At 48.8% G+C, this 17816-nt stretch overlaps 1 protein-coding gene across 1 annotated transcript in view; it reads right to left on the reverse strand.

Moving 5' to 3' along the window:
• Nucleotides 1-8674, reverse strand: part of LOC306644109 (tyrosine-protein kinase Mer-like) — a 32738-nt gene extending 24064 nt beyond the window's left edge. Inside the window, exon 1 of the mRNA XM_079110685.1 lies at nucleotides 8339-8674. Coding sequence (XP_078966811.1) covers nucleotides 8339-8402 — 64 coding nt within the window. The 5' untranslated portion in view covers nucleotides 8403-8674. The remainder of the gene's footprint in view (nucleotides 1-8338) is intronic.
• Nucleotides 8675-17816: the final 9142 nt, after the last annotated feature.

Consider the following 17816-nt stretch of genomic DNA (forward strand, 5'->3'; position numbering starts at 1 on the left):
GATTCACAGGTGGGTCCAAAGCACCCCTCCTGTTGAGAACCCAACCCTAACCCTAACCCCTAGCATAGCTGTCTCTGTGCTTATCCTCCCAGCCAAAGAACTTAGGAGGGATACATGCTACAATTTGTACCACAAAACAGATTTTTAAATTTTCGAATATAAAATTACATAACATTGAATGCACGGACTTTTAAAAATGAGCTAGGCCTGGGGGTGCACACCTGTAATCCCAGCGACTCAGGAGGCTGAGGCAGGAGGATCACAAATTCAAAGCCAGCCTCAGCAACTTAGCAAGGCCCTGTCTCAAAATAAAACAAAAAGGGCTGGGGACGTGGCCCAGTGGTTAAGCATCCCTGAGTTCAATCCCTGGTACCAAAAAACAAAAAAAAAAGACATCATTCTCCCTATACATAAATATTCTGCTGCTCCCCCTGGGGGACACGGCCCACCCCATCCAGGAAGACTTAGTCCTGCCTCCCAGAACCCCAGAGTCCAGACTCCCAGCAGACTGGACAGGAAGGGGCCATAATTTGGGGACATCCACTATTCTCAAAAAGACACCTCTGTATTTCTAGTCTATTCTATTGCTCTATTCAGAGCTGGTGGGGACACTTCCTTGTGGGCGTGGGCAGCCCAGGTGGCAGGGAATGATAGCTGCCAAGAGAAAGAAGCCACTGGCATGACACATCTCTCAAGACACGCTCTGCTCAGCCTCTGTCCCCATTTCTAGGCTGATGCCCAAGGTTGCTCACATCCAGTATCAGGGATGGGGCTCAGGCACGGTGTCAGAACCTCACTGTGAGAAAGCGTCCCCTCCTTTCCCCTTCAGGAGGAGTCATTACCCAGACGGGACCCCAGAATCATGGATCTGCCCTCCCATTGGACAAACTCGGAATTTTGGAAAGATGAGGCACCACCCCAGGTGCAGGTCATCCTCAAAACCGGGGTGAGAACTTCATCTTTCGTCTCCCACATTGATTTTTTTTAAAACTAATGCTACATCTAATGAGCTTCCTTTTTCCCCTCTTTGCTCCCAAACTTTCAAAGAACACCGCTTTCATCTCCACATCTCCAGATGACGTGCCAGAATTGTAAAAAAGGCTTGGAGGCCGGCCTCACTTCCTGCGTGGGGCAGCCTGCCACTCACAGTACTGGGGGAAATCCAGCCTTTTAATGCAAACAACGCTGGGGAGGCCATGAATATTCATCACCTCCCGGAGAGTTCTAGAAGTGGCCACACTCTCAGAAGGCAGCTTTCAGCAAGTTTGGGTCCCAACCTAATATTCTCTGGGAAGACAGCCTGTTCTTACTTGTGGAAATGATTGTTTTCAAAACCATAATGAAGCCCATCTATTATTAGTAGCTTCAAGGAGAAGCCCCCAAGGCTTAAAATAGTTAAGTAACCCCTTCTCCAAAACAAACAAGGCTTTCCTTTGTGCAACTAATGAGAAGCCAGACCACAGCGGAGGCAAGTCCTAAGATGTTTGCGGTCCCTGAAGGCTGAGGTAACCAGAGTCCCCAAGAAAAAGCAGTTCACAGAACAGGGATCTGTCAGAGTGCATTTGCCTGGTTAAGTGCCAATCCGAGACCCAAGGGCTGAGGACGGGCCCCTCCTGGGCAGGGCCAGCAGGGCACTAACCCTGTACTGACCAGATCTTGCCAGGACCTTGGCTCACGGCCGATGCAAGTGAAAACTATCTAGAAGATCCTGAGTGAGGACAAAAAGAAATGTACTGAGTGCCACCAAAATCCATGCAGGGGCTTACGGAATAAGATGGATTTTCTCCAAGCTTGAGTCCGCCCAGTGGCCTCAGCTCTGGGTATAAAACTTCTCAGCATGACCTCGGTCCAAACATGGAGCCAATAGCTCTGTTCCCCTTCCTCTGTCCCCTTGCCCCTCCCCCACCCTGCCAAATCCACATTACCATTAAGCCAAAGAAACTGATGGTAAGACAAGGTGACCAGGAAGGAGGAGTGACATCCTTCAGCGCTGAGCGCAGGCTTCTCAATGCAATGTTCAGGGTAAAGTCACCTTTTGTCTTTTATCACTTTAAAACACTGCAGCCTGAGAAGGAGACTGGCAGCACAGCTCAGGGCTTCTCTCAGGCCATATCCACTGGATCCTGCTGCCCCACAGGGGAAATGGTGCGTGCCCAAGGAGACAGGGTTGCCGCCTGCTCCGGGTGCTCTTGGGGACAAGCTGCGGGCCCTGACCGTGGTTAACAACCTCCCACACAGTACAAGAGCCTCGGTCCAGATGAGAAAACTAAAGCCTAGGAGGGAGAAAGGGCTGGGCTGGGCTGGGCTGGTGGGTACCCTCGGGGCGCCTGCCCTCCCTCAGGGACCCACATTCCTAAAGGAATTCTCCACCCCTGCCACACACACTTGCAGCATTTGAGTTGGAGGCTGGTGACAAGGAAGGAGGATTGAGAGGAATAGGTTACCCCCAGGCAAGGGTCAGCGAGTGCCCCAGAGAGGAGAGAAGTCCCTGGGTGTCTCCAATACCCGGTCAGCTCCAGGCAGGAAGTCCGGGAAACGGGTGTACCTGGGGCTCCCCGCCAGCGCACATCCTGCAAGCCCACCCTGCACGCACACGCACACAGGCCAGAGCGGACTCTAAGAAACAGGGTCCTCTGCCCTCTGCTCGTCTTCCCGCCAAGACACAGCTGGAAGTCTTCTGGGAAACCTAGTTGGAACTGGTGGAAAGAAAAGGAAGGTCCTGGAATGCCCAGGCTCAAAAGGTCCACAGAGAACAAAACCAAACAACCACACCCCCTCCGAGTGGAGCTGTGGGAAAAGTTGGGCAGGAACTGAACCTCACTTGTATACCTTTCTGAGAGGCACGTGACGGGAAGCTATTCCTGCCATGTCAAGTCTAAGCTCAGAAGGGAAGGGGTGGGGGTGGGGACAGCCAGTGGCACTGGAGAACGGCCTGGTCCAGGGTGGGCTCTGCTAATTGCCAGGAAACAATTCCTAAAGAGCTACAGCATCAGCAACACCCCTTCACCAAAGCACTGTGGACAGTGGAGGGTGGCCCCGGTGGTGACCTCATAGTTCAAGATTTAATTGAGGATACATTACAGTGAGAAAAGAACCCTTCAGCTGGGCATAGTGGCACACACCTATAATCCCTGTGGCTCTAGAGGCTGAGGCAGGAGGATTGAAAGTTAGAGGCCAGCCTCAGCAATTTAGGGAGGTCCGTGGCAACTCAGTGAGACCCTGTCTCAAAACAAATAACACAAAGGGCTGGGGATGGAGCTCTGTGTTTAAGTGCCCCTGGATTCAATCCTTGGTTTAAAAACAAAACAAAAATCCACATTCTGCTCAACACCTTTTGTGTACCAAAAGCATGACCACTAATTTGAATTTAGAAATGGAGAGGGAAGCTATGGCTAACCTTTTTTGAGCACTTACTATGTACCCTTAGCTCAATTCATCCTTCTGGACAGCATGAAATAGATCCCACTGCACCAAAAATAAACTGGAGGTCCTAAGGGTCAGCTGGTTCCCCAGGGCCCACTGAGGCCAGCCCTGCCAATGTTTTTATTCCAGTCCCGAGACGCACATAAGGAGAAGCTTCTTTTTCGGTGTTTATAATAATTAAACTCCTCTGCAGAGACGCAAACCAACTCAGAGCCATGTGCTGTGGATTAAGATGAAACTAGTGATCATGGGTCAGAATCAAGGCACTCAGGGCAAACTGCCCCTGGCCAAGGAGCGCTAAAACTCCTTTCTCTCCCTCTCTCTCTCTCTCTCTCTCTCCCTCTCTCTCTCTCTCTCTCTCTCTCCCTCTCTCTCTCTCTCTCTCTCTCTCACACACACACACACACACACACCAGTTTTTGACGTACTTTCCTAGGTGGAATAGTTAACAGACAAATACCTTTGGGGCTTATGTTATGTAGTCTGAAAATCCACCTTCTCTTTATTTCCTGACTTCTCCTGTAATGACATCACGTTGATGCTTTGGGGGGCAGGGTAGGTAAAATAAAGGTCTCTATGAATGACCTAAAAGCTCTAGGGCAAGAGATTCAGTGATTTTGTTTCTGGAAAAGTCAGCAGGAAGAGACCAGGAAGAAGCACATAACAAGACTCTCATCCAGCCCCGCCCCAGCCCCCCAAACTCACTGACCGCCTGGTGGCCCTGCACCACGCTGGCAGAGAAGGGTGTGTGCTCCTGCCCTTTGGAACTTACCTCGTAGTGGGGGACAGTGGAGGAAAAGCCAGTCAAGAGAAGAGTAAATAGCAACAAATCAGGTACTGATTACTGTTACCAGCAAGTTAAATTTAGTTGGGGGCGGTAGGTAACTATGGCTGGGGAGAATGTTCTCAGGTGCACATCTGAGCTGAAATCCAAAGGACCGGAAGGAGCCGGCACGCTGAGCCTCTGGGGGGAGTTTCCAGCCAGAGCACAGCACTGCTAAGCTACCCAAGCGCCACAGTGAAGGCAGGCACCCTCACAGGTGGCCAGCCAGCAGGGACAGGGGAAATGACTAGAAATGAGTCAAAGTCTTTGCAAACCTGGTAAGGAAAGGGAAGCTATTAAGGATGTTTAACAAGGGGGTAAAACAAGCAGATTCATTTTCAAAACTCCCATTCTGGCCATGACATGCGCAGTGCTTAGGACAGATAGGTGACCGAGGTCACCTCTCAGCTTCTCTACCTGGCAGCCTGTGCCCAGCTCACTGGCATCCAGAGTCAACCTCTTCGTCACCAGCAAGCACTGACTGCTGGTTCCTACTACCGACAACACCACTCACTGGCCATTCTCCAGGGACTATCTAGAAATTATTTCAAAAAATAAGATTTACAAGCATAATCATTATCAATTTAAAAAACAACTGCGTTCCACTCCGCACTTTAAGAAAATGGGTCAGAGTAAATATTTAAAATTCAAGCACTCATGAACATAATGCCCTGCCGGGCTGGGGATGTAGCTCAGTGCTACGGAGAGGACCTGCCTAACATGAGCCCACCCGGGGTTCCCTCCCCAGCACCGGAAAGAAAAGGAAGGTAGGAAGGAAGGGTGGGAGGGAGGAAAGAGAAAGAATGAAAGAAAGAAAGGAAGAAAGAAAAAAAAGAAAGAAAGGAGGAAAGAAAGAAAGAAATGAAAAGAAAAGAAAAGAGAAAGAAAAGGTCTGCTTACTTCCAAAAAGCATTTGAGGCCACTGCCATGAAGCCCCTCAGCAACACCATAACCTGAAGTTGTCACTGGGAAAATGTTTACAGATAATTAGAATACCCGCTACAGTATCAACTTGGGAGAGAAAAGTTGCCAGTTCCTTAAACAATTGTCAAAGCCCAATCTGCTCTAAGGGTTCTGAGCAGCTCCCTCCTGGGCCTGGTCCTCATAACACCTCCAACTTGTCTCCAGTCTCCTTTCTCCTCCTCTCTCCTCTCCAGGGCCCTCCCCGAGAGCCACCCTGTGTGCGGCTTTGCTGCTCACTGGCGCCCCCACCAGAAAGTAAGCAGAAAGGAAGTGCTGGAAGGAGTGGAAATGCCCAGGGTTGGGCAGTTTTAAGTTCTGCATTGGGCAGGTTCTCGTAGAGTGGTGTTTATGTCTGTGTTTAGGGGTGGGGGGGACAGTTTCTGGGTTAAAGTGATGCTTAAATTTTAATTATTTATCTATTACTGTGCAGTGTACACTCTGCCCACATTCACACCCTGTTTTTCTCCTGTTGGGGCAGCAAACCACTCAGGCCCCACGTATGCAATAGGAAAATCTTAAAACTAGACAGTCTAATTTCCATCTCTAATCCCTTCCTAGGACACTCTTCCCTTGGTTCTATCAGCCCTCGATAGTCCCATCCTGGAGCTGGGGTATAGCTCGGTGGTGGAGAAGTTGCGGAGCATATTGGAGGCCCTGATTTCCATCCCCAGCACCTCAAAAAAGAATAAATAAACAAATAAATAAATCCCAACCCTTATGCTTTTCACAAGGTAAGCTGGATCACTCAGAAATCTCACAGGTAAACTTCAAGATTAAAAAAAAAAAAATCAGAGGTGGGGAGATAGCTCAGTCGGTAGAGTGCTTGCCTTGCATGCACAAGGCCCTGGGTTCGATCCCCAGCACAAAAATCAGAAGAGAAATTTGAAAACCTTTTTGTTCTTCCTGCCAGGTGGATTTTAAAAGGCCTGTGATTACCTGCCTAAAACTGATTGCAGGACACAAAAAAATCTTCATTACAGCTTTTTAAAAATTTAGGAAAGAGTAACATCCAGGGGCTGAGGTTGTGACTCAGTGGTAGAGTGCTTGCATAGCAAGTGTGAGGCACTGAGTTCGATTCTCAGCATCACATAAAACTAAGTGAATAAAATAAAGGTCCACCAACATCTAAAAATATATATATTTTAAAAAGAATAACATCCAATTTTTAAAATATCTAACACAAAAACTACTGTTTCTATTACATTTCCCATAATGCCTACCACATTCACTACCTCCAGGACTGTTTATGACCAGTCCTGGCTGGCCTCAAAATAGGCCAGATTTGTAGCAGATTATGAGCAAATGGATGTGGCAGAAATGCTGAGGAATTTTTGAGGATTTGGTGGGGGGAGGGGGTGGAGAACAGAAGGGCTTCAGTTCTTTGCTTGGTTCTGGCTCTTGATGTTTGTTTCAAATTGCTAAGTTGCCTTGTATTAGGAAAAGCTTATGTAATTGAACGTGCATAAGGAGAATGTGTTAAGAATTTTTCATTTAATCTGGGCCCAGTGGCACATGCCTGTGACCCTGCTGGTTTAGGAGGCTGAGGCAGGAGGATTGCAGGTTCAAAGCCAGCCCCTAAACAACTGTCTTAAAAAAAAAAAAAATATATATATATATATATATATATATATATATATATATGTATACACACACACACACACACACACACACATATATATAAAAATATAGCTGGGGATGAGGCTCAGTGATTAAGCACCCCTAGGTTCAATTAAAAAAATAGAAAAGAAATTTTAATTTAAGCAACTGAGACTTGAAAGGAAAAAACTAAGTTGCTTGATTGTAAATGGAAACTTTCCAGGTATTCTTTTTTTTTTTTAATTCATATTTATTGTAAACAAATGGGATGCATCTTCTTTCTCTGTTTGTACATGAAGTAGAGGCACACCGTTATTGTTATCATACATTTATCTAGGGTAATAGTTTTTGATTCATTCTGTTATTTTTTTCTCCCCCCACCCCTCCCACCCCTCTTATCTCTCTACACAGTCCCTCCTTCCTCCATTCTTGCCCCCCTCCCATCCCCCATTATGTGTCATCATCCGCTTATCAGCGAGATCATTTGTCCTTTAGTTTTTTTGAGATTGGCCCAGGTATTCTTAAAAAGCATCTTTGAGAATAGTAGGTGAATGTTAGTCAACCATCTTCAAAATTAAGAGACAAAAACCTCAAACGGAATGGAAATAAAACTTTCTAGGGAAGGGAAATCCCCAGGATGTGTTAGCTCAGTTCTCCTCCACCCCTCCCCATTTCTTTTTCTTTTGGGTAAAGCCTGGTAAATTTCTCCCAGCTTCCTGGGAAGAGCATCAGAGATCGTACTTTAAATCTGTCAGTCACGTACCCTCCAAAGCAGCGGTCGGCACAGAATGGAACCTGCCTTGCCTGGGCCCACTTACCGATGCAGTGCCTTTCTGAAGAGCCCGAGACCCTGGGCAGAATCGAGATGACCCGAGACGCAGCCCAAGCACAGTGGATTCCGCTCTGCGGTAACGGGGTGAAAAGCATGCCCCGCTCCAGGCCGCCACAAGCGCAGGGCCGCCCTGCAAAGGCGGGCCAGCACGGCACCTAAGGGCCCAGTGGAAGCCGCCCCAACTCCGTCTTCGCCCGCCCGACGCCCAGGCTCGGCGGATCGCGACCTCCGGGTGCGGCTAAGCCAACTCTGACAGCCAGCTCGCTCGCAGGGCGCGGGTCCCCGGTAGACCCGGTCCGTAGCTTCCACAAAGCCCGCCAGACTCTCCTGGCCCAACTACGCAACGCGGTCTAGGGGAAAGTTCTTGGCTGGGTCCAGACCAGACCTGCGCCCCACGCCAAAAATGTGCGGAGACGAGGCTCGCCCAGCCGAACTCGATTCCCTCCTCCGCGCAGAAGGGGCGCGTGCACCGCCCCCCTAGGACCCCAGACCGGTTCCACTAGGACCAGCACTCGCGACCGAGCCTGGAAGCCCTTGGGGACACCCCGATGGCTCGCCAGAGGGACTGCGGTCAGCGAGGAGGTGGCTTTGCCCGCTCCCCGTGGGCTGCGGGATGCTGGCAAACTTGCCCCGCAGCCCGAGCGCCGCGTCGACGCACTGCCGACCCGCGCGCCCGCCTGGCCCGGGCGCCGAGCTCTCACCTCCACTCCAGAGCGCGGGGAGGAAGAGCCCCAGCAGCGGCCGCAGCAGCGGGGCCAGCCCCATCCTGGGGCCAAGGGTCTGGAAGTTCTCTCCGGACCGATGGGCAGATGGATTCCCCGAACTTTCTTCCCCAGCCAGGGCGCCAGCGCAGCGCCCCAGTCCCGGCGGCCCGGGCAGCAGGCGCCGAGTGGCCGATTGGAGCAGCCGACCCGAGGCGCCGAAGGCTGGAAGGGGCGGACCCGAGCAGGTTGGGGTGGAGAGGGGGCGGGCAGGGGAACGCGCCGCCGGGGAAAGGAGGGCGCGAGCGGCAGACGGGGCGGAGAGGGGCGGGCCTGGGGCCGAGCCCCCAGGAGGGGCGGTGCCGGCGGGGGCGGATCTCGGCTTAGTCCAGGCAGGTCGCCGAGCCCGGGGGGGCGGGGGAGGGGCGGAAGGGAAGGAAAGGGAGGGGGCTGGAGCAGGGGCGGCCGCCCGAGGCGGGGCGCCGGCGGAGGCGGAGAGGAAGAGGAGGGGGCTGGAAGAAGCCCGGGGAGTTGAGGGAAATAAAAGGCAGGGCGGGCGGGAGGCGGGCGGGAGAGGGGCGCTGGGTGGCTGCAGGCCCGGCTTCCCACGTGTGCGACCGGAGGGAGTCGAGGGGACGAGTGGAGGCGCCTGAGGCAGCCCCATCAGGAGGGCCCAGCCACTCGTGGACCCCGACGCTCCGCAATCCAGGCTTTGCAGACCCCAGAAACCCCAGCAGCCGCCCCCGAAGCGGCGGCCACGGTGGCAGCGCTCCCTGCTGAGCCTCGCCTGCATTCCGGCCCCAGCCCAGCGGCTCCTGGGTGCCCCCTCGGTGAGCGGGTGGCCTCGATGTCCGGGAGCTCGCGGCCTCTAAAGGAGGCGTCGGGGAAGAGCCCTTCGCAGCGCCGCAGGAACGAGTCTAAAGAAGTGACGCTCGTGGAGCTGAGAGTCCCTGAAAAAGTGCAGCGGCCGTCGTCTCGGCGAAGGGCGAAGGTCCGCGAGCGCCGCGGCAGGGAACGAGGTGACGGAGATGGGAACCTCCTTGCTCACCGTGACCGTACTCACGTTACGTAATACTTTCTTAAAACAAACACACGTAGAGTGTATGCGTTTGCGATCCTTTGGCAGGCAGGTCGGGTCACCCTTAAAACTCCCCAATACTCTGCAGTTCCTGCTTTCTCTGGGCACGAAAGTCCGGTGAGTGGCCCACGGGCCCTGAGCCACCTGGTCCACTTTCCTCTCTGGCTTCGTGTTTCTCCACGTCCATCGACGCTGGCCTCTCTCCGAGCAGTTCTTCACCTCCTGGCCACAGGCCACTTCCTGTAGAGTTGGAAGTAAGGACACACGCAGCACAGATGGGTTCAGATCTTTGCACAGGGGGCAAAGCCAGTGCGCTGTCCGCTCGCGGGGTCCCTAGTCATTGGGATGACACCCGACCGCGGGGCCAGACCACAGGACATGCCGGTGTCTCTGCATAGCTCTAGAGCCATGCAGTTTTACAGACTTCTCAGGAGCCTGCCACTCGTCCTTGGCTGAGGGGGAGACAGAGGGAAGGTGTGCAAGGTCCTGCACCGAAGCTGGGAGGAGGGGAAATGGCCTTGCAGTGCAGCCAGCCGGGTCGCACTGTGGCCAGACCTGGCCTCCATAGCCTTCGAGGGGACCACCAAGATCCCCCTGCACTCCAGCTGAGTTCTTCTGTAATTTCCTTGCGTCGTGTACACCAGGCACTCCTTCAGCTAAAGGCATTTTTTTAAATTATTTTTTTATTTTTTATTTTTTAGAGATGGTGTCTCCTGTGTTACCCAGGCTGGCCTTGAACTCTGGGCTCCAGAGATCTTGCTGCCTGAGCCTGCCAAGTCGCTGGGACTACATGTGTATGCACCAACTCAAATCTTACTTTCTTAATGAGGCCTTCTTTGTACAATGCTATTCTGTCGTTATGTGATGTGCCACCCCAAACATAGTAGGAGTAAAGCTCACTCACTTTGTGAGATTCGTGGATTCTGTGGATCAAAGATGTGGACAGAGCACAGAGATGTGCTCTCTGGATTCTTAGGCTCAAATGGTTGGTACCTAGAATTATCTAACACAGGGGTCATCAAACTAGAGTCTGTAGCCTGTTCTTGCAGGTCAGTATGTCAGTGTTTTTGGAATACAGTTGGTTTTGTTTTTTTTTTTTTGTTTGTTTGTTTGTTTGTTTGTTTGTTTTTGGTACCACGGATTGAACTCAGGGGCACTTAACCCCTGAGCCACATCCGCTGCCCTTTTTTATATTTTATTTTGAAACAGGGTCTCCCTGAGTTGTTTAGGGCCTCACTAAGTTGCTGAGGCTGGCTTTGAATTTGCTGTCCTCCTGCCTCAACCTCCCCAGCCACTGGGATTACAGGTGTGCACCATGGTGACCAGCAGGACCCCAGTCATCCCTGTGCATGTCATCTATGTCTGCTGTGCTGCAGTAGCAGAGCCAAGCAGGCGTGAGCTTACATAGCTCACAGAGCTTTGTGGTGTGGCCTTTTCACAGCCGGCCAACCCCTGAGCTAAGGTCAGTCCATGTGCATAGTGCCCACTGCACTGGATGATGGGAGGTCTAAATAAGGCCAGGGTGGCAGCTGCGGCCCCCAGAGCAAGCATCCAGTGAGCAAGGTGGAAGCTGCGTGACCTCATGCCACAGAACTCCATGTCACCACACTCTTAGGGGGCAGCAGTCACATGCCTACCCTCGTAGGGAGGACCCCTGGACCCCAACTCCTCTTCAGAGATGTGTCCAAGAATTTGCAGCTATGTTGTAAAACCTTCACAAATGCCAAAACTGAACTAAAATGTGGGGTGTCAGCTCTGGGTCTTCATTTCTCAGTTGCCATACGTCCATAGGAATCTGTGCTCCAAGGCCATCGTGTCCTAGAGCCTCTTAGACCTGCATGTCACAAGCAGGAGCGCTGCTGTTCGTGAGCTCTGGAAACGCGGACGGCGAGGGCCTGTAGCAGCTTCCATCGGGGGTAGGGAAGATGACCCCTGCCGATTCAAGTCTGAAATAAAGTGGCATTGTGACCACATCATGCCTCAAGCGTGCTCAGCATATCAGTGACAGGACTCAGGACTTCCCATCCAAGGCCAGGGGAGCATGCCAGACCACACGTGAAGCCTCTCCTACCCCGCTCCAAAGCACGTCCTGCTCTTCTTTGTCCTCCTACCCTCTGTCCTCTGCCCCCTCAGTCTTGTCCCCAGTCATGCTTGTAATTTATATATATATTGTTTTCCTTTCTTATTTGTTCTAAGTAGTTTCTTTTCCCCCACAGAGTCCACTGTTTATTGAAGATATTTAGGAAAAAAGTTGCATCAGTATGGAACATGTACCGACCTTTTATCTTGTCACTCTTCCCTAAATAACAGTATAACAACTATTTACATAGCATTTATATAGTATTAGGTCCCATTAGTAATCTAGAGGTATATTAAAGTAGATGGGAGGATGTACATAGGTTATCTGAAGGTACTTCACCATTTTATATCAGACTTGAGAATCCATGAATTTTGATATCCATCGCATCTTGCACCCAATCTTCTAAGGATATTGAGGGATAACTGTACACATTCTCACAGAGTAAGTTGCGGGGTTTTTCTACAAAATTTTACTCTAACATACTTCTGCCTAAAAATGGGTCTTGAGGACATTTTACGTCACTGCCCACCTCCTTTTTAAAGGTTGCATGATATTCCATTGCATAGATATGTCAAATCTTATTTAATGACTCCCTATTGATGTACTTGTAAGACATTTGCATCTTTTACCTTCTTAAATAATGCTGAAGTAAATAGGTTTATATTTGTCTATTTGTATTAAGAAGGAAATATTTCTCTTAGCTATATATCTAGAAATAGAATTGCTGAATACAGACATCTATGCTAAAACCAAAAACTGTATAGATACCTGGCCCATTGAGTTTTTTAGAAAGAATTTATCATTTACCCTATTCACAGTCATGTAGGACACCCATTTATCCATACCTTCTCCAACTAACTTTTGTTTTTATTTTTTTAACATTAATGTGTTATATATACACAATGTAATAATATTCAATCATAAGAATAATAATATTATGGCATTTGCAGATAAATGAATGGAACTAGAGAATTGCATGCTAAGTGAAATAAGCCAATCCCAAAAAAACCAAAGGCCGAATGTTTTCCCTGACAAGTGGATGATGATACATAATTGGGCGGGGGTGGGGGGGGCGGGTGAGAGTAGAATGGAGGAACTTTAGATTACTTAGAGGGAAATGAGAGGGAGGAGGGGTGGGGTATGACAGATGGTGGAATGAGACAGACATCATTACCCTATGTACATGTATGATTACACGAATGGTATGAATCTACATCATGCACAACTGTAAAAATGAAAAGTTGTACCCCATTTGTGTACAATGAATCAAAATGCAGTCTGTAAAATAAAAAAAGGTAAAATTTAAAAAATATTAAAGAGCAATTTTATGTATAGCAGCACTTTTGACTTGAATTTATCCCATTTTTACCATTCCTAAGCAACTTATAAGTTTGACAGTTTATTTTTTATTTACTCTAGAATTATTTAGACAGTTGTTTTAAAATGAGTGTTTTTTTTTTTAACTCTTGTTGGGAACTTGTAATTTTATTATATTGTGATCAGATAATATGACTGCCATAATTTCTACCTTTTAGGAACCTTTTTGTTGTTTAACTTACATTTCATTTTTTGAGATCATGTCTGAGTGAAAACAGATCTAGGGATAAATGAGTTAAAAAAGAAAAGTATATATCCATTAAATCCAGTTTATTAATGTTCTAATTAGTTATACATGATAGTAGAATGCATTTTGACACATCATATGTAAATGGAGTATAACTTCTCATTCTGGTTGTACATGATGTGGAATCACACCAGTTGTGTAGTCTTATATGCACATGGGGTAATAATGTCTGATTCATTCTATTGTCCTTCCTACCCCCATATCTTCGCCTCTCCTCCCCTCCTTTTGCTCCCCTCTGTCTAATCCATAGTACCTCTATTCTTCCCTAGCCCCACCTGCTTATTGTGAATTAGCATCCACATATTAGAGAAAACATTCGGCTTTTGGTTTTGGGAAATTGGCTTATTTCACTTAACATGATATTCTCCAGCTCCATCCATTTACCAGCAAATGCCATACTTTCATTCTTCTTTAAGGATGAGTAATACTCCATTGTGTATATGTACCACATTTTCTTTACCCATTCATCTGTTGAAGGGCACCTATGTTGGTTCCATATTTTAGCTATGGTGAATTGAGCTGCTATAAACATTGATGTGACTGCATTACTGTAGTATGCTCATTTTAAGTCCTTTAAGTATAAACTGAGGAGTGAAATAGCTGGGTCAAATGGAGGTCCCATTCCAGGTTTTCTGAGGAAACTCGATACTGCTTTCCAGCCAGCAATGTACGAGTGTATCTTTTTCTCCACATTCTTGCCAACATTTATTGTTGCTTGTATTCTTTTTTTTTTTTTGGGGGGGGGGGGTGGCGGTGCTGGGGATCGAACCCAGTGCCTTGTGCTTACAAGGCAAGCACTCTACTGACTGAGCTATCTCCTCAGCCCCTTGCTTGTATTCTTGATGATTGTCATTCTGACTGCAGTGAGTTGAAATCTCAGTGCAGTTCTTCTGATCTGCGTTTCTCTAATTGCTGGAGAGGTTGAACATTTTTTCATCTATTTGTTGATGGATGGTATTTTTTCTTCTGTGAAGTGTCTGCTCAGTTCCTCAGCATGGCCTATAATTTACTCCTTCTTCCAGTCTGCCATGGGGATGCCCAAGTCACAGCCAGCCTCTCCGCTTCCACTTTTACACGGTACAGACTGACAACCTGACCTTCGGACTCCTGGATTGGCTCAGGAGACACTAAGAATAAACGCTATGCCCTGCAATGGCTTTATTCCAGCTTCAGTGCTAGAGAACCACTTGGTCACTTATCTCTGCCCAGAAATGGACTGAGCACCTGCTCAATTCCAGGTACAAGACAGACGCCTGAGATGTGTCATTGAGACAATACAGGGCTCCTCCACCAGGAAGCCTCTGTCTCATGGACCCTGGTGTCTGTCACAAGCCTGGACAACCTGGCTCGCACACTCAGCATCTGTGCATGGGTCCTCCAATAACTGCACTCTGGCCTTCCTTTGGTGAATCATGTCCCCTGACTTACTCCCTCCTACCCCTGAGCCTGGAGCGAGGGTTCTCCCTGCCACCTCGAGGCCGTTCTGTCCCTCTTCTTGTAAGCCTCTGACTTCACATCTGTCGTTAGTCTACCAGCCTGGCTTGCTGCAGGCGTCTCCCTCTTGCTCCCACGTTGCAGACACTTCCTTCATGAGCCTGTCGTGATTCCTGGTGGTTTCAGGACCAGTTGAGTGATTTCCAACGCCACAGCCTCTGTGCCCTTCACCTCTCGTCCTCTCATCAGTGTGCTGAGTGACATGTTGGAAATGGAAAGACAAGTTCTTGAAGTTTTCTGGGGAACTGGGATTGGTGCCAAGGAGTCAACTCAGCCGGGCGCAGTGGTCACGCGTGTCATCCCAGTAGCTCAGGAGGCTGAGGCAGGAGGATCGCAAGTACGAGGCTAGCCTCAGCAACTTGGCGAGCGCCTAAGACTCTGTCTCCAAATAAAAGATAAAGAAGCCTGGGGATGTAGCTAGTGGTTCAATCCCTGGTACAAAAAAAAAAAAAAGAGTCAACACCAAAATCATGAGGGAAGTGTCTTGCAGTTTCCTGGATAACGTAGATGGTGCTTGGAAGAGACGCATTCAGTGTGCTAAGGAACATACTGAGAGCACAGGTGCATGGCTCTTGAGGACTCAGGGGTCCATAACAGTCCATTTAGAATATTGAATTGAACACAAATATCCAACAGCAGTATCCTATGAAGGCTCCATGGCTAAAGAGTCACCAAATCCAAAATCTATAGTTTGTCATAAGAAAAGGACACAATATAGCAAACAGCTATAAAGTGAGATTGTGCATCACCATCAAGGGCTATTCATGGTAAGGGGACTACCGAGGTCAGATGCAGGACCCTTGTCCTCCCTTCTGTAAGGAATATGGCTTGACACATTTTTTATTTTTTAATGTTAAAACAGTTCTTTGCTAAATTGCTAAGGGCCTCTCTAAATTACTGAGGTTGGCCTCGAACTTGTGATCCTCCCGCCTCTGCCTCCTCAGGATTATAGGCGTGCACTACCATGCCCCACTTCTGTTGAAGATTTTCATATTTTGGTGGACACACAGGCATATTCCCAAGGCATAATCAGCTCTATCCACATAGCTCTCCGAGGATCTCACTGAGACCAGGTGCAAAGTATCTATCTGTTTTCAATGAACAATGCCAGCGAGCTAGTGCAGATCTCCCTGAACCTCCTCAGACCCATGATTAAAAAGCAACATTATTAATCAGCGTGCTTCACGCCCTTGGCCAGGGATCAGTGCCACGCAGGAATTTGAGCACAGCAGCTCAGGCTAATTCCAGGCCTGCTAGAATTAATCTCACAGAACAATAACTTTTGTAGTTGTCATAAGATGAAATGGTTCAAGTGAAAACTCTTAGCACAGTGAACCTGATGGTGGAATCGAGCCTTCCTTTTGTGTTTTACTCCCTTGTAAGACAATCCATCCAGGAGTAGAGAAACTCACCAGAGCCCAGTGTAGTGTCCTATGCCTGTAATCCCAGTGGCTGGGGAGGCTGAGGCAGGAAGATCACAAATTCAAAGCCAGCCTCAGCAATTTAGTGAGGCCCTAGGCAACTTAGCACGACCCCTACTCAAAATAACATAACAAGGGCTGGGGATGTGGCTCAGTGCCCCTGGATTCAATCCTGGTACAAAACAAAAATAAAACAACAACAACAAAAACCCAACTTACTGGAAATAAGATTATTTGATGGTAGTTTGTAAAGATGCCCTCAATGTATTGAACTATGTGTAGAAAACAATTATTGAACTTTTGTAGTTTCTTGGGGAAATGAGATTGTGGATGTGAGAGAATCCTCTTAGTGTCCTGCAAAATCAATGTGAAATGCAAGGACCTAAGCACCACAGTGTGTAGGGAGATGATGTGTGTCCTCACCATGCTGGAACACACAGCCCAAGTCCCATTGTCCCAGATTTAGAATCGTTCTAGGACTGACCGTTTGGGTATGATACTTTATTCTGCATCCTCAATCGTTCACTGGAAGGCCGAGTTCCTGCAGAGTTTGTGATGAGGGCGCATACTTGACAACTCACGTCCGGTGCTGAAAGACAGCCTGGACGTGGCAGTATCCAGCTGGGGTAACCTGCATGTGGGCGAGGTGGGAACTGTGTCTGTTTTTTGTTTTCGTTTTTGTACAGGAGGTTGAACTCAGAGGCACTCTACCACCAAGCCATATCCCCAGTCCTTTTTTATATTTTATTTAGAGACAGGGTCTCACTGTTCCTAAACAGAGGCTGGATTTGAACTCAAGATCCTCCTGACTCAGCCTTCTGAGCCGCTGGAATTACAGGTGTGCCCCAGCACATCCAGCTTCAGATTGTGTCTTTGAAAGACTGGGATCATTACAGCCAGATGGACCACCCCGTGGGAAGGATAAACACTGGAGCGAGAGACTTTGGGGGTGGGAGGGAATAAACAGCAGACCGAGGAACAGGGTCTAGTGCTGGCAGCTTTGGGAAACCTGAGAGGGTGTAGGTAAGATTTTCTTTACCCAGACTGTTGCTGAACAACACCTAGGGTGTGCACGTATCTGGACACCTGAGTTCACTGGGCACTGAGATGGTGCTGAGGAGAATCTCGAGTCAGCATAAAACAGTGCAGGCATACCAGTGTCCAGAAATAAAGACGGGGAGGGGTCGGGAGGATGAATGCTGGGGACTCATTCGGGATGCTAGCGAATACGCCAGAAGCACAGAAGTCTGGATTCCATGGTTTATTTGAAAAGTGAACTTTTAGTTTATTGGGGAACTGCATTCGATGCTGATAGGCGCTCCATTTAGTTTCCTGAGCAAGATGCTAGTATTCCAGGTTTTGCCTTCCTGGCTCCAGGGGAATGGAGATGGGGCATGCAAAAAAGACTCTTCTCCTCGCCACAGCCATCTCCAAAGCAGATTTCTCATTGCAGACTGTCGGAGGGAATGGAGATGGTTCCCATAAGAGATTCCATTTGCTAAACCATATGTGGAAATTAGAGGTCTGGCTCGGGTAGCTCCTTGGGAATGGCGATCTGGGATCTGCTAGGTGGCAGATAACACATTGCTAGTAATTTTTGGGGGGTGGGTACTGGGGATTGAACTCAGGGGCACTCAACCACTGAGCCCCAGCCCCAGCCCTTCTTATATTTTATTTAGAGACAGAGTCTCACTGAGTTGCTCAAGGTCTCACTACATTGCCGAGGCTGGCCTCTAACTTGTGATCCTCCTGCCTCAGCCACCCGAGCTGCTGGAGTTGTA

Source organism: Sciurus vulgaris, assembly GCF_902686455.1.
Source record: "Sciurus vulgaris genome assembly, chromosome: 14".
Classification (NCBI taxonomy): domain Eukaryota; kingdom Metazoa; phylum Chordata; class Mammalia; order Rodentia; family Sciuridae; genus Sciurus; species Sciurus vulgaris.